At 54.5% G+C, this 13,090-nt stretch overlaps 3 protein-coding genes across 3 annotated transcripts in view; 2 read left to right on the top strand and 1 right to left on the bottom strand.

Moving 5' to 3' along the window:
* Positions 1-4,174, bottom strand: part of LOC138757524 (protein sel-1 homolog 3-like) — a 112,002-nt gene extending 107,828 nt beyond the window's left edge. Inside the window, exon 1 of the mRNA XM_069925025.1 lies at positions 3,928-4,174. The gene's annotated coding sequence lies outside the window, so the exon portion shown is untranslated. The remainder of the gene's footprint in view (positions 1-3,927) is intronic.
* LOC138756709 (uncharacterized) lies at positions 723-1,901 on the top strand. Its single transcript, XM_069923099.1, has one exon. It carries the CDS (start codon positions 723-725, stop codon positions 1,899-1,901), a length of 1,179 nt encoding a protein of 392 aa, XP_069779200.1.
* Positions 4,175-7,960: 3,786 nt separating the features above from the next.
* smim20 (small integral membrane protein 20) overlaps positions 7,961-13,090 on the top strand; it is a 97,867-nt gene continuing 92,737 nt past the window's right edge. Inside the window, exon 1 of the mRNA XM_069925027.1 lies at positions 7,961-8,155. Coding sequence (XP_069781128.1) covers positions 8,047-8,155 — 109 coding nt within the window. The 5' untranslated portion in view covers positions 7,961-8,046. The remainder of the gene's footprint in view (positions 8,156-13,090) is intronic.

Genomic DNA, 13,090 nt, shown 5'->3' with positions numbered 1-13,090 from the left:
TTTAATAAAGGGATGCATCAACTTTTATACACTCAAGAAAACAAGTTAAACTAAAAGATTATATCATTATTCTACATACAAGATAACTCACCATTACATACATTTTTGTGGATGGTCTTTATCGTTTGGCTCTGAGAAGATCCCCGAGGGGCTGGGAAGCCCTCTCGACTAGCCACCTCTTTTCTGATGAGTCTCTTTCTGATCCTGTTGCAGCAACAAATTTTGTGATATTTTGATGTCCAAAATGGAAATGCGGAAAATTCTTCAGAAAAGTTTAAGCCTTTATTTGCAAAAAAAAAGCTGAGACAAATCAAAGCCTGGACTCTGAAATGCCTGTTTTTAATGAGACACGCCCTTTTTTTTAAAATACAGATTTTCAGTTACTTATCAACGTTCGACTTTAGGCACTTTCAGGTGGCCAATTGCCCCGCTTGTAAAGCCGCATATTTTGGCAATATGTGGCTGTTGGAATGTGAATGTGAAGAAGGCACCTGCAAGGTGAACTTTGTAACCCTCCACTGAGAGGGGTAATCGCCATAGCACAATGGCCTCCCCAGAGGCTGCATTCGGGATGACAGTCAGCTGACGAGCACCTGACAGCTCCACTCCCAGCTGTCCCTTCCCCCGGCACGGGATGTCAGGGTAGGGACAGCTGGCTGGGCTGTCAGGGCAGGGACTGCAGGGCTAGAGCTGGGGGAGAAGGGCGCTGGTACCCGGCTCCGATGCCGTATTCCCCAGCTGGCCGCCCCAGCCCTTCTTCCCCACCGGCCGCCCCAGCCCCTGTACTCTCCCGCCCGCCGCCCCAGCCCCTGTACTCTCCCGCCCGCCGCCCCAGCCCCTGTACTCTCCCGCCCGCCGCCCCCAGCCCCTGTACTCTCCCGCCCCCAGCCCCTGTACTCTCCCGCCCCCAGCCCCTGTACTCTCCCGCCCCCAGCCCCTGTACTCTCCCGCCCGCCGCCCCAGCCCCTGTACTCTCCCGCCCGCCGCCCCAGCCCCTGTACTCTCCCGCCCGCCGCCCCAGCCCCTGTACTCTCCCGCCCGCCGCCCCAGCCCCTGTACTCTCCCGCCCGCCGCCCCAGCCCCTGTACTCTCCCGCCCGCCGCCCCAGCCCCTGTACTCTCCCGCCCGCCGCCCCAGCCCCTGTACTCTCCCGCCCGCCGCCCCAGCCCCTGTACTCTCCCGCCCGCCGCCCCAGCCCCTGTACTCTCCCGCCCGCCGCCCCAGCCCCTGTACTCTCCCGCCCGCCGCCCCAGCCCCTGTACTCTCCCGCCCGCCGCCCCAGCCCCTGTACTCTCCCGCCCGCCGCCCCAGCCCCTGTACTCTCCCGCCCGCCGCCCCCAGCCCCTGTACTCTCCCGCCCCCAGCCCCTGTACTCTCCCGCCCGCCGCCCCAGCCCCTGTACTCTCCCGCCCGCCGCCCCAGCCCCTGTACTCTCCCGCCCGCCGCCCCAGCCCCTGTACTCTCCCGCCCGCCGCCCCAGCCCCTGTACTCTCCCGCCCGCCGCCCCAGCCCCTGTACTCTCCCGCCCGCCGCCCCAGCCCCTGTACTCTCCCGCCCGCCGCCCCAGCCCCTGTACTCTCCCGCCCGCCGCCCCAGCCCCTGTACTCTCCCGCCCGCCGCCCCAGCCCCTGTACTCTCCCGCCCGCCGCCCCAGCCCCTGTACTCTCCCGCCCGCCGCCCCCAGCCCCTGTACTCTCCCGCCAGCCGCCCCAGCCCCTGTACTCTCCCGCCCGCCGCCCCAGCCCCTGTACTCTCCCGCCAGCCGCCCCAGCCCCTGTACTCTCCCGCTAGCTGCCCCAGCCCTCTTCTTCCCCAGCTGGGGGGCAGAGCGATCAGTATGGGGACATTCCATGTGGGATGTACCCGCGCTGGCTATCCCAGCTGTCAGACAGCCATCCTAACTTGACAGCCCAAGTGACAGGACTGGAGAGTGCTGAGCTGTGCATTCCAGTGCAGCCGTCCCTTCAGGAGGCCAGCGCTGCGCTTTTAGCGCTATCACCTGAATGGCGAGTGAAAGGGCCGCTTCCTCGTCCTCGGGCGCGTTCCTTCCTCGTCCTCGGGCGCGTTCCTTCCTCGTCCTCGGGCGCGTTCCTTCCTCGTCCTCGGGCGCGTTCCTTCCTCGTCCTCGGGCGCGTTCCTTCCTCGTCCTCGGGCGCGTTCCTTCCTCGTCCTCGGGCGCGTTCCTTCCTCGTCCTCGGGCGCGTTCCTTCCTCGTCCTCGGGCGCGTTCCTTCCTCGTCCTCGGGCGCGTTCCTTCCTCGTCCTCGGGCGCGTTCCTTCCTCGTCCTCGGGCGCGTTCCTTCCTCGTCCTCGGGCGCGTTCCTTCCTCGTCCTCGGGCGCGTTCCTTCCTCGTCCTCGGGCGCGTTCCTTCCTCGTCCTCGGGCGCGTTCCTTCCTCGTCCTCGGGCGCGTTCCTTCCTCGTCCTCGGGCGCGTTCCTTCCTCGTCCTCGGGCGCGTTCCTTCCTCGTCCTCGGGCGCGTTCCTTCCTCGTCCTCGGGCGCGTTCCTTCCTCGTCCTCGGGCGCGTTCCTCTTCCTCAGGCGCATCCTTAGCAGAGAATACACCTGAAGAAGCCTTGAGATTGATGTTTTGTACCAATTAGCTCATCCTGAGATAATTTCTTGATGGTATTTTTAATCACTTCTCCTTGCGCTACACTTATCTTCTTGTAATTGGCCCATTTCAGAATTAATCACTCACCACTGTGGTTCCCCCTACCTAGTCCTGTCTAACTTCTCCTATCTGATCTCCTGTTACTCCCCTGATCTCATCCTGTTTGAATGCTTCTTCTCCTGGTGCCTGTAACCACTATTATTTACTTAGATTTTAATGTATAACCTTGATGGTTTGTCTCTGGACTCATGTTTTAAAGTTAGCAGTTTTGTGTAACCTTGGGGATGAAAATATTTTCCCTCTTTGTGTTTTAAAGTTAGCAGGCTTTGGAATCAGCAAATTCTACACATACTATTATCAGCCAGCTTTTCTACATACTGTGGCGTTACTTGATTACATTAATATTTTTAATATTAAGTGCATAGTAAATTGTTACATAGTAATGATTCATGAACACATAATGAATACTTTCCATGTATCCCCCCCACCCCTTTTGTGACCTCAGTGGTCTCACATATAAAAGGTCAGATTAAACTACAGCCACTGAGCCAAATCCTGTTGTTGAATATCTTGAGACAGGAAAAATTACTGTCTCCTTACTGCACAGTCACCAATTATCTGCCAGTGGGATTGTCTGATTATCCCACTCCTTCCCCTTCGAATCAAACCCAGGGAATCTAAACAAAGAGTGTCATGTATTTCTTATCTGCACTGCACTGTAGCTCGCTTGAGTAGGCGAGAGCTTCTCAGTAGACCTGTGGGTTCTGCTGAATCACTATGCCTCATGGCTGTAGTGGCTAGTTGGCAGTAGATAGGAGGCTATTGTGTTTAGCTGTCACAAGACAGGAGCTATTAGCTAGTCCTGGTTCTGTCCACTCCCTCCAAGTATATAGCTACACATCTCCCCCCCGGAACCAGCAGTAAGTGAGCAACTGGCTCAGCAGTTCTGAATTAGTGCAGTTGTTCCGCTGTAGAACTAAGAGAGAGCAAAACTGTCTTGCCAATTGTGGCACTGTGCCGGAGTATCGTATATGAAGGCTGCTGTAGGAAGTGATATTTACTGTAGATACTAACAGGGCTCAATCAAGTGGAAAGCTGAGAAACAATTGTTGACAACATGAATAAATTAAAGAAGGAATCATGTGAGGCACTTAACCTCTGCAAAAGGTCATCACAGGCAGTTGCAAAATGTCAGAGTTGAATACAGATAATTACAGTTAATGCACATGAGAAATCCAACACAATATCAAACATTTGAGATGCATTATCAAAACTGAACGTCCATACTGTAATTGTGAGAGCCTATAGTGCTAACCTCAGAGTCTGGCAGGAAACAGTTAACTTTAGAAAGTCAAGTAGAGGCTAAAATCTGCAATGACACACAGGAGCTGGTAGGTGGCACTCTGTGGACTGACTGTCATTGCTGGTTAACGTCTGTATTGTCACACAAGAGCTGATAGGCGGCGCTCTGTGGACGAACCGTCCATTGTTGGTTAACGTTTGCTGGCTGGCAGCCGGACCGATAGGCAGTGCTGAACAGGAGACTGAAAAACCTGTTACGTATCTACCTTGTTGGCAGGAAAAGGTCTCAGTGGCATCATTAACTGGCGGCATTTTTAAAAATGCTTTAATACATGGGTCACAGAGTCTTCCATCGAGGGGGTGGCTGGCTGCCCTCCAGGTCACATGATCTTGCCTTGGGGGACTAAGTGGTTGTTTTCCAGTTTGTGGACTTCTCTCGTGGAGGGTCGTTGGTCATTTCCGGGTCGAGTGGTCTTCCTTTGGGGAGTAACTGGTTGTAACATGGGGTTTGCTCTGCTGTTGAGATGCAAACCTTCCAAAGTCTGAAGAGGCAAATTTTGAAAGTCTGTGCTGCTGGCAGCAGACAAATTGCTGACGAATGACCACTTCAGCATAATGGAGTGCGGTAACATCTTGGAAAAACTGAGGCTCTAATGCAATGCTATGTTGAGCAAATACACACAGCCTGTTGATGTATGTAGACAGTTTAAAATGTTGCAGATAAGAGTTTCCCTGACATTGTAGCTAATTGGCCAGACTTGCTACGCCGTTCATGAAGCACACAAAACAATAGTTTCGTCACCAAAGTGATGAGTAAGTTGTAAATCTGTCTTTCGACTTGTAGCAAGTTTAGAGTTATTCCAATTACCTTCTACGACGCTGCATCCCATGCTATATGTTCAGTTGACCATGAAGGGAAAAGCAACTGGCCCTCTGGTAATTTATTTGGTGACCTTTGATGTTATACTGATTGATCTGCAGTCATTCGTCGCTACAGTCGACTGGAGGCAGTATGAAATTAGGTTCAGCTGGGTTAGGCAGTCTGTCATTTGTTGCTGGCTCTACAAGCAAGCTTCCTGTTGCAGAAGTTTTGAGTTTGGGCTTGCAGAGTGTCCGTTATTTGTTGCAGGCTCATTGGCACGTTGCTGTTTATTGCTGCAGCAAATTAATTTGAGCTTGTCAGCTGTGGAGTTGAGCTACCGTCAGGGTCACCATGATGTTTGTGCTCATACGCCATCATGTTGAAATGTTAGGAATAATGAGACCACGCCTGAAGTTGTCAGCCAGCGAAGAGTAGAAGCATTTATTGGCATGCTGCCAGATGTGATAGACACATGTGACCTGGTGTCATGACATCTGAAGTGCTAACGACCTCATGACATAGCTTCGTTGAGTAGGCCAGGGCTTCTCAGTAGACCTGCACGTTCTGCTGAATCCCTATGCCTTGTGGCTGTAGTGGCTACTTGCCAGTAGATATGAGGCTGTTCTGCCCACTCCCTCCAAACATCTTCAGCTGTTTCAGCATGGTCATCAGACCACAATATTAGAAATGGGGGATTATTAATGACATTTTTCAGTATTATTTGCAATTGCTTACATACAGTGAGACCTGATAGGCTGAAATACCAAGAAACATTCTCACTTGACAGATCTAAACAATGATTATCTCTCTTGAAGTGTCTAATCATCCCTCTTAACATTCAGCAATTTGTTGATTACAGGGACATAGTCTACACATTGAATGCAATTTCTAAAATGAACATACTTCAGTTATGTCCAGCAAGACTAGATATTGATAATGGACTACAATTTCTGACATACAAAATATGTAGTGTTTGTCAAGACATGGAGCTTTAGACACACATCATTTTATCTCACAGCCAAATAGTAAAGTTGGAAGTGCGACAAAAACTGTGAAGACAAAATGCATGGTGACCCATAAATGTGAAATGTTAGCTTTGTAGTTTGGCACAATTTACTGTGAGGGAATAGGAACTATTCACTCATAGACAAATAGGCAACAGGTGCAAGGCACTACTTTGTATTCCACTGCAGCCTTGATGTGTTGATAATGATCAGAATGAAAGTTTCAATTGAAATTGAAATCTAAGACACAATTCCTCAGACATTTTATGAGCTGCCCAAAATCTCCAAAGAATCAGGTTACCCTTCACTAATGAGTGGTAGTAAACCCTACCAGGCAGTTTAAGACAAATCAACTGGAAGAGTAAATGAATGTCAGCATCCTCTCCCATGCCCATACTCTCAACATTGAGACTCCAATTATATTTAGATGCAATTCTATTTAGTCATGCCCAATGGCATATTTTTAAAAATGCATTCCTAATCTGTCACAGATGAGATTACCAGGTAGACGGAGGAAAAGATTCAAAAATGTTCCCAAAGTACCAACATAATTTGTGGTAACTTGTGCCCATGACTGTATATTAGAAAAGAGCATTTGATAATGGACGGAGTACCTTAAATTCATGCTTTGAAATACACAACGTGAATAAGCAGAGTACGATCCACCTGTTCATCACAATTGGCACCTCTTGCTCAATCTGAGGCAACGACTCCACTTTCCACATTGGTGCCTGAATCCAAAGTAGAACTGTATCATTATTGATCCTGAGAGACTGGCCAAGGAGTTCAATCTCTCGCCAACTTTCTGGCTTTGACAAGGGCTCCGATCTATAGTATATTTCTTTTCAGTGACTCCTACGTAGGGTCAGCGTCAGAAGGGATCTATTTCAGGGGTCATTAGGGTAACAGGGGTGGGGGGGGGGGGGAAAAGAAGGCTTAACCTGCCATGGTCCTCCCCCATCCACCGCGCGATCACACTTTCCCCCCGGTGTTTCAGACAAGCGCGCGTGGTTTTGGAAGCCAGGTGACTCATTTTGGAGACAACCCCTCTGATGTATTCCTGCACTCAAACGTCCATGGAAATAAATCTATTTTCGAAAGCAATCATTTTGTGCTTCACATATATTTATCATCTTCTCAATGGGATAAATAAGATGAGCACTGAACCTCCACCAAAACAAACTTTATTTACAATAAAGTAAATACAAAAGGAAAAGTGTTCACACTATTACACTATTAACCACATTGTGGCATCACGTCCTTCCTCCCCTTTCTGGTGTTTGAGGGGCTTCTTGGTTTTTCGTAGTTGGTCTTCATTGAAAAGTGTTGAAATTTCCTTTCCAGCAAGGACACGCCTCTCCTGCGACTTCAACAGCAAGAGATACGCTCCTTTGAAGATCTATGTTTATGAAATCCCTGATCTCTCTCTCTCCCAAGTATTTTTCCTGTTAGTAAAGTCCACACTCACATAGGCAACCAGTTTCCAAGTCCAAAATCAAAATGCTGTATCAGCCTTGACAGTGTATTCACGCCCATCACGGTTTGTGATAACCAGCAGACAAATGAACAGTTCCTACCACTGAAATTGTTAGCAGGGTACTGTTGACGGTCGATTCGGTTGGGCCGGTCAGGCCTGAGGTTATCTTCCACAGCCAACGCTGACTTTCGGGGGTGCATCAAGGCTGCTCGCTGCAGGAGACTCTTGCTGGACACAAAAGGTGGCCCTGCTGGGCACTGGTGGAGCTGCAGGATGCCTTGAAGAAGCCGATAAATCCAGCCGTGTTCTTCTATCCATTTTTTGTTGTGTTCTTAAGAACAGATTCAGAAGGAAGGAACGGTCACTTGATTCGAGATTAAATCTGGCGCACACATGATGTCAGGCGCTTCACGCATTAAAACGTCATTCTGACGTCACGCGCGTAGGCAAATATTTTTCAATTTTTTTTAATTTTATTTCATTTTGCGAAATGATAATTAAATAATTAAAATTATAATGCAATTTTAAAAGTTTTGCGCTAAGGGCTTGGCCTGCGGGTGGGTACGTGGGTGCAATGACTCCTGGCCGTGGAGGCTGACAACTTAAAATGCAAATAATGTTGAAATACACGTCAACTCCAAATGAGAGGCTTGAACATCAACTCAAGCGCGTTTGGTGGAAAGAGGCCGTGCTTCACGTGCCCGTCTCAAAGATGGCTCCCGTTGAGTTACCTCACGGTTCGCGCAGGCGTGGTCGGCGACGCGCGCGGCGTTCCCCCTCCAGTCCACCATGTCCAGGAACCTGCGCATGATGTTGGTGTTCGGCGGTTTTGTGGCTGCAGTCGGTGCTGCCTTCTACCCGATCTACTTCCGGCCGCTGATGTACACTCGGGAATATCGTGAGTTCTGGCCGCGGGGAAGGCCTGCGTGCGGCAGCAACGTCGGTCGTTTAAGCCCCCCGATGCCAAAGGGGTGGGAGACAAGTGTCAGAACCTCGTCCGTCACTGGGTGCCCGAGACGGGTTGGGCTCGGCGTCCGGCTCCGGACCCGGCCAGAACATTATAGAAACCAGCACCCCTTCATTTGCCAAGACCATCGCACAGACCTTCCCCCTCCCGCTCCAAGCTTAACATCACACAGGCCCCCCTCCCCAAGCTCAACATCACACAGGCGCCCCCTCCCCAACATCACACAGGCCCTCCCTCCCCAACATCAAACAGGCCCCCCTCCCCAAGCTCAACATCACACAGGCCCCCCCCCTCCCCAAGCTCAACATCACACAGGGCCCACTTCCCCAAGCTCAACATCACAGAGGCGCCCCCTCCCCAAGCTCAACATCACACAGGCCCCCCCCTCCCCAAGTTCAACATCACACAGGCCCTCCCCTCCCCAAGCTCGTCATCACACAGGCCCCCCCTCTACAAGATCAACATCACACAGGTCCCCCCCTCCCCAAGTTCAACATCACACAGGCCCCCCCTCCCCAAGCTCAACATCACACAGGCCCCCCCTCCACAAGCACAACATCACACAGGCCCCCCCCTCCCCAAACTCAACATCACACAGGCCCCACCCTCCCCAAGCTCAACATCACACAGGCCCTCCCTCCCCAACATCACACAGGCCCCCCTCTCCAAGCTGAACATCACATAGTCCCCCCTCTCCAAGCTGAACATCACACAGGCCCCCCTCCCCCAAGTTCAACATCACACAGGCCTCCCCTCCCCAAGTTCAACATCACACAGGCCCCCCCTCCCCAAGCTCAACGTCACACAGGCCCCCCCCTTCCCAAGCTCAATATTACACAGGCTCCCCTTCCCCAAGATCAATACCACACGGGCCCCCCCCCACCAAGCTCAACATCACACAGGCCCACCTTCTATAAGCTCAACATCACACAGCCCACCCCCCCACCCCAAGCTCAACATCACACAGGCCTCCCCCTCCCCAAGCTCAACAGCTACCCCCCCCTCCCCAAGCTCAACATCACACAGCCCCCCCCCCTCCCCAAGCTCAACATCACACAGGCCTCCCTTCCCCAAAGTCAACATCGCACAGGCCCCCCCCTCCCCAAGCTCAACATCACACAGGCCCCCTCCCCCAAGCTCAACATCACATAGGTCCCCCTCCCCCAAGCTCAACATCACACAGGCCCCCCCCTCCCCAAGTTCAACATCACACAGGCCCTCCCCTCCCCAAGCTCGTCATCACACAGGCCCCCCCTCTACAAGATCAACATCACACAGGTCCCCCCCTCCCCAAGTTCAACATCACACAGGCCCCCCCTCCCCAAGCTCAACATCACACAGGCCCCCCCTCCCCAAGCACAACATCACACAGGCCCCCCCCTCCCCAAACTCAACATCACACAGGCCCCACCCTCCCCAAGCTCAACATCACACAGGCCCTCCCTCCCCAACATCACACAGGCCCCCCTCTCCAAGCTGAACATCACACAGTCCCCCCTCTCCAAGCTGAACATCACATAGTCCCCCCTCTCCAAGCTGAACATCACACAGGCCCCCCTCCCCCAAGTTCAACATCACACAGGCCTCCCCTCCCCAAGTTCAACATCACACAGGCCCCCCCTCCCCAAGCTCAACGTCACACAGGCCCCCCCCTTCCCAAGCTCAATATTACACAGGCTCCCCTTCCCCAAGATCAATACCACACGGGCCCCCCCCCCACCAAGCTCAACATCACACAGGCCCACCTTCTATAAGCTCAACATCACACAGCCCACCCCCCACCCCAAGCTCAACATCACACAGGCCTCCCCCTCCCCAAGCTCAACAGCTACCCCCCCCTCCCCAAGCTCAACATCACACAGGCGCCCCCTCCCCAACATCACACAGGCCCTCCCTCCCCAACATCAAACAGGCCCCCCTCCCCAAGCTCAACATCACACAGGCCCCCCCCTCCCCAAGCTCAACATCACAGAGGCGCCCCCTCCCCAAGCTCAACATCACACAGGCCCCCCCTCCCCAAGTTCAACATCACACAGGCCCTCCCCTCCCCAAGCTCGTCATCACACAGGCCCCCCCTCTACAAGATCAACATCACACAGGTCCCCCCCTCCCCAAGTTCAACATCACACAGGCCCCCCCTCCCCAAGCTCAACATCACACAGGCCCCCCCTCCACAAGCACAACATCACACAGGCCCCCCCCCTCCCCAAACTCAACATCACACAGGCCCCACCCTCCCCAAGCTCAACATCACACAGGCCCTCCCTCCCCAACATCACACAGGCCCCCCTCTCCAAGCTGAACATCACATAGTCCCCCCTCTCCAAGCTGAACATCACACAGGCCCCCCTCCCCCAAGTTCAACATCACACAGGCCTCCCCTCCCCAAGTTCAACATCACACAGGCCCCCCCTCCCCAAGCTCAACGTCACACAGGCCCCCCCCTTCCCAAGCTCAATATTACACAGGCTCCCCTTCCCCAAGATCAATACCACACGGGCCCCCCCCCACCAAGCTCAACATCACACAGGCCCACCTTCTATAAGCTCAACATCACACAGCCCACCCCCCCACCCCAAGCTCAACATCACACAGGCCTCCCCCTCCCCAAGCTCAACAGCTACCCCCCCCCTCCCCAAGCTCAACATCACACAGCCCCCCCCCCCTCCCCAAGCTCAACATCGCACAGGCCTCCCTTCCCCAAAGTCAACATCGCACAGGCCCCCCCCTCCCCAAGCTCAACATCACACAGGCCCCCTCCCCCAAGCTCAACATCACATAGGTCCCCCTCCCCCAAGCTCAACATCACACAGGCCCCCCCCTCCCCAAGTTCAACATCACACAGGCCCTCCCCTCCCCAAGCTCGTCATCACACAGGCCCCCCCTCTACAAGATCAACATCACACAGGTCCCCCCCCTCCCCAAGTTCAACATCACACAGGCCCCCCCTCCCCAAGCTCAACATCACACAGGCCCCCCCTCCCCAAGCACAACATCACACAGGCCCCCCCCTCCCCAAACTCAACATCACACAGGCCCCACCCTCCCCAAGCTCAACATCACACAGGCCCTCCCTCCCCAACATCACACAGGCCCCCCTCTCCAAGCTGAACATCACATAGTCCCCCCTCTCCAAGCTGAACATCACACAGGCCCCCCTCCCCCAAGTTCAACATCACACAGGCCTCCCCTCCCCAAGTTCAACATCACACAGGCCCCCCCTCCCCAAGCTCAACGTCACACAGGCCCCCCCCTTCCCAAGCTCAATATTACACAGGCTCCCCTTCCCCAAGATCAATACCACATGGGCCCCCCCCCCACCAAGCTCAACATCACACAGGCCCACATTCTATAAGCTCAACATCACACAGCCCACCCCCCCACCCCAAGCTCAACATCACACAGGCCTCCCCCTCCCCAAGCTCAACAGCTACCCCCCCCTCCCCAAGCTCAACATCACACAGGCGCCCCCTCCCCAACATCACACAGGCCCTCCCTCCCCAACATCAAACAGGCCCCCCTCCCCAACATCAAACAGGCCCCCCTCCCCAAGCTCAACATCACACAGGCCCCCCCCTCCCCAAGCTCAACATCACACAGGGCCCACTTCCCCAAGCTCAACATCACAGAGGCGCCCCCTCCCCAAGCTCAACATCACACAGGCCCCCCCCTCCCCAAGTTCAACATCACACAGGCCCTCCCCTCCCCAAGCTCGTCATCACACAGGCCCCCCCACTACAAGATCAACATCACACAGGTCCCCCCCTCCCCAAGTTCAACATCACACAGGCCCCCCCTCCCCAAGCTCAACATCACACAGGCCCCCCCTCCCCAAGCTCAACATCACACAGGCCCCCCCTCCCCAAGCACAACATCACACAGGCCCCCCCCTCCCCAAACTCAACATCACACAGGCCCCACCCTCCCCAAGCTCAACATCACACAGGCCCTCCCTCCCCAACATCACACAGGCCTCCCTCTCCAAGCTGAACATCACATAGTCCCCCCTCTCCAAGCTGAACATCACACAGGCCCCCCTCCCCCAAGTTCAACATCACACAGGCCTCCCCTCCCCAAGTTCAACATCACACAGGCCCCCCCTCCCCAAGCTCAACGTCACACAGGCCCCCCCCTTCCCAAGCTCAATATTACACAGGCTCCCCTTCCCCAAGATCAATACCACACGGGCCCCCCCCCCACCAAGCTCAACATCACACAGGCCCACCTTCTATAAGCTCAACATCACACAGCCCACCCCCCCACCCCAAGCTCAACATCACACAGGCCTCCCCCTCCCCAAGCTCAACAGCTACCCCCCCCTCCCCAAGCTCAACATCACACAGCCCCCCCCCCTCCCCAAGCTCAACATCACACAGGCCTCCCTTCCCCAAAGTCAACATCGCACAGGCCCCCCCCGCCCCAAGCTCAACATCACACAGGCCCCCTCCCCCAAGCTCAACATCACATAGGTCCCCCTCCCCCAAGCTCAACATCACACAGGCCCCCCCCTCCCCAAGTTCAACATCACACAGGCCCTCCCCTCCCCAAGCTCGTCATCACACAGGCCCCCCCTCTACAAGATCAACATCACACAGGTCCCCCCCCTCCCCAAGTTCAACATCACACAGGCCCCCCCTCCCCAAGCTCAACATCACACAGGTCCCCCCTCCCCAAGCACAACATCACACAGGCCCTCCCTCCCCAACATCACACAGGCCCCCCTCTCCAAGCTGAACATCACATAGTCCCCCCTCTCCAAGCTGAACATCACACAGGCCCCCCTCCCCCAAGTTCAACATCACACAGGCCTCCCCTCCCCAAGTTCAACATCACACAGGCCCCCCCTCCCCAAGCTCAACGTCACAC

Source organism: Narcine bancroftii, chromosome 3 (assembly GCF_036971445.1).
Source record: "Narcine bancroftii isolate sNarBan1 chromosome 3, sNarBan1.hap1, whole genome shotgun sequence".
In the NCBI taxonomy this organism is placed as follows: domain Eukaryota; kingdom Metazoa; phylum Chordata; class Chondrichthyes; order Torpediniformes; family Narcinidae; genus Narcine; species Narcine bancroftii.
Note: the sequence above shows the minus strand (reverse complement) of the source record. Positions and strands in the feature narration are given on the sequence as shown.

Excerpts from the sequence above, each read along its gene's own strand:
- LOC138756709 (XM_069923099.1), top strand. The coding sequence starts at position 723 with ATGCCGTATTCCCCAGCTGGCCGCCCCAGCCCTTCTTCCCCACCGGCC.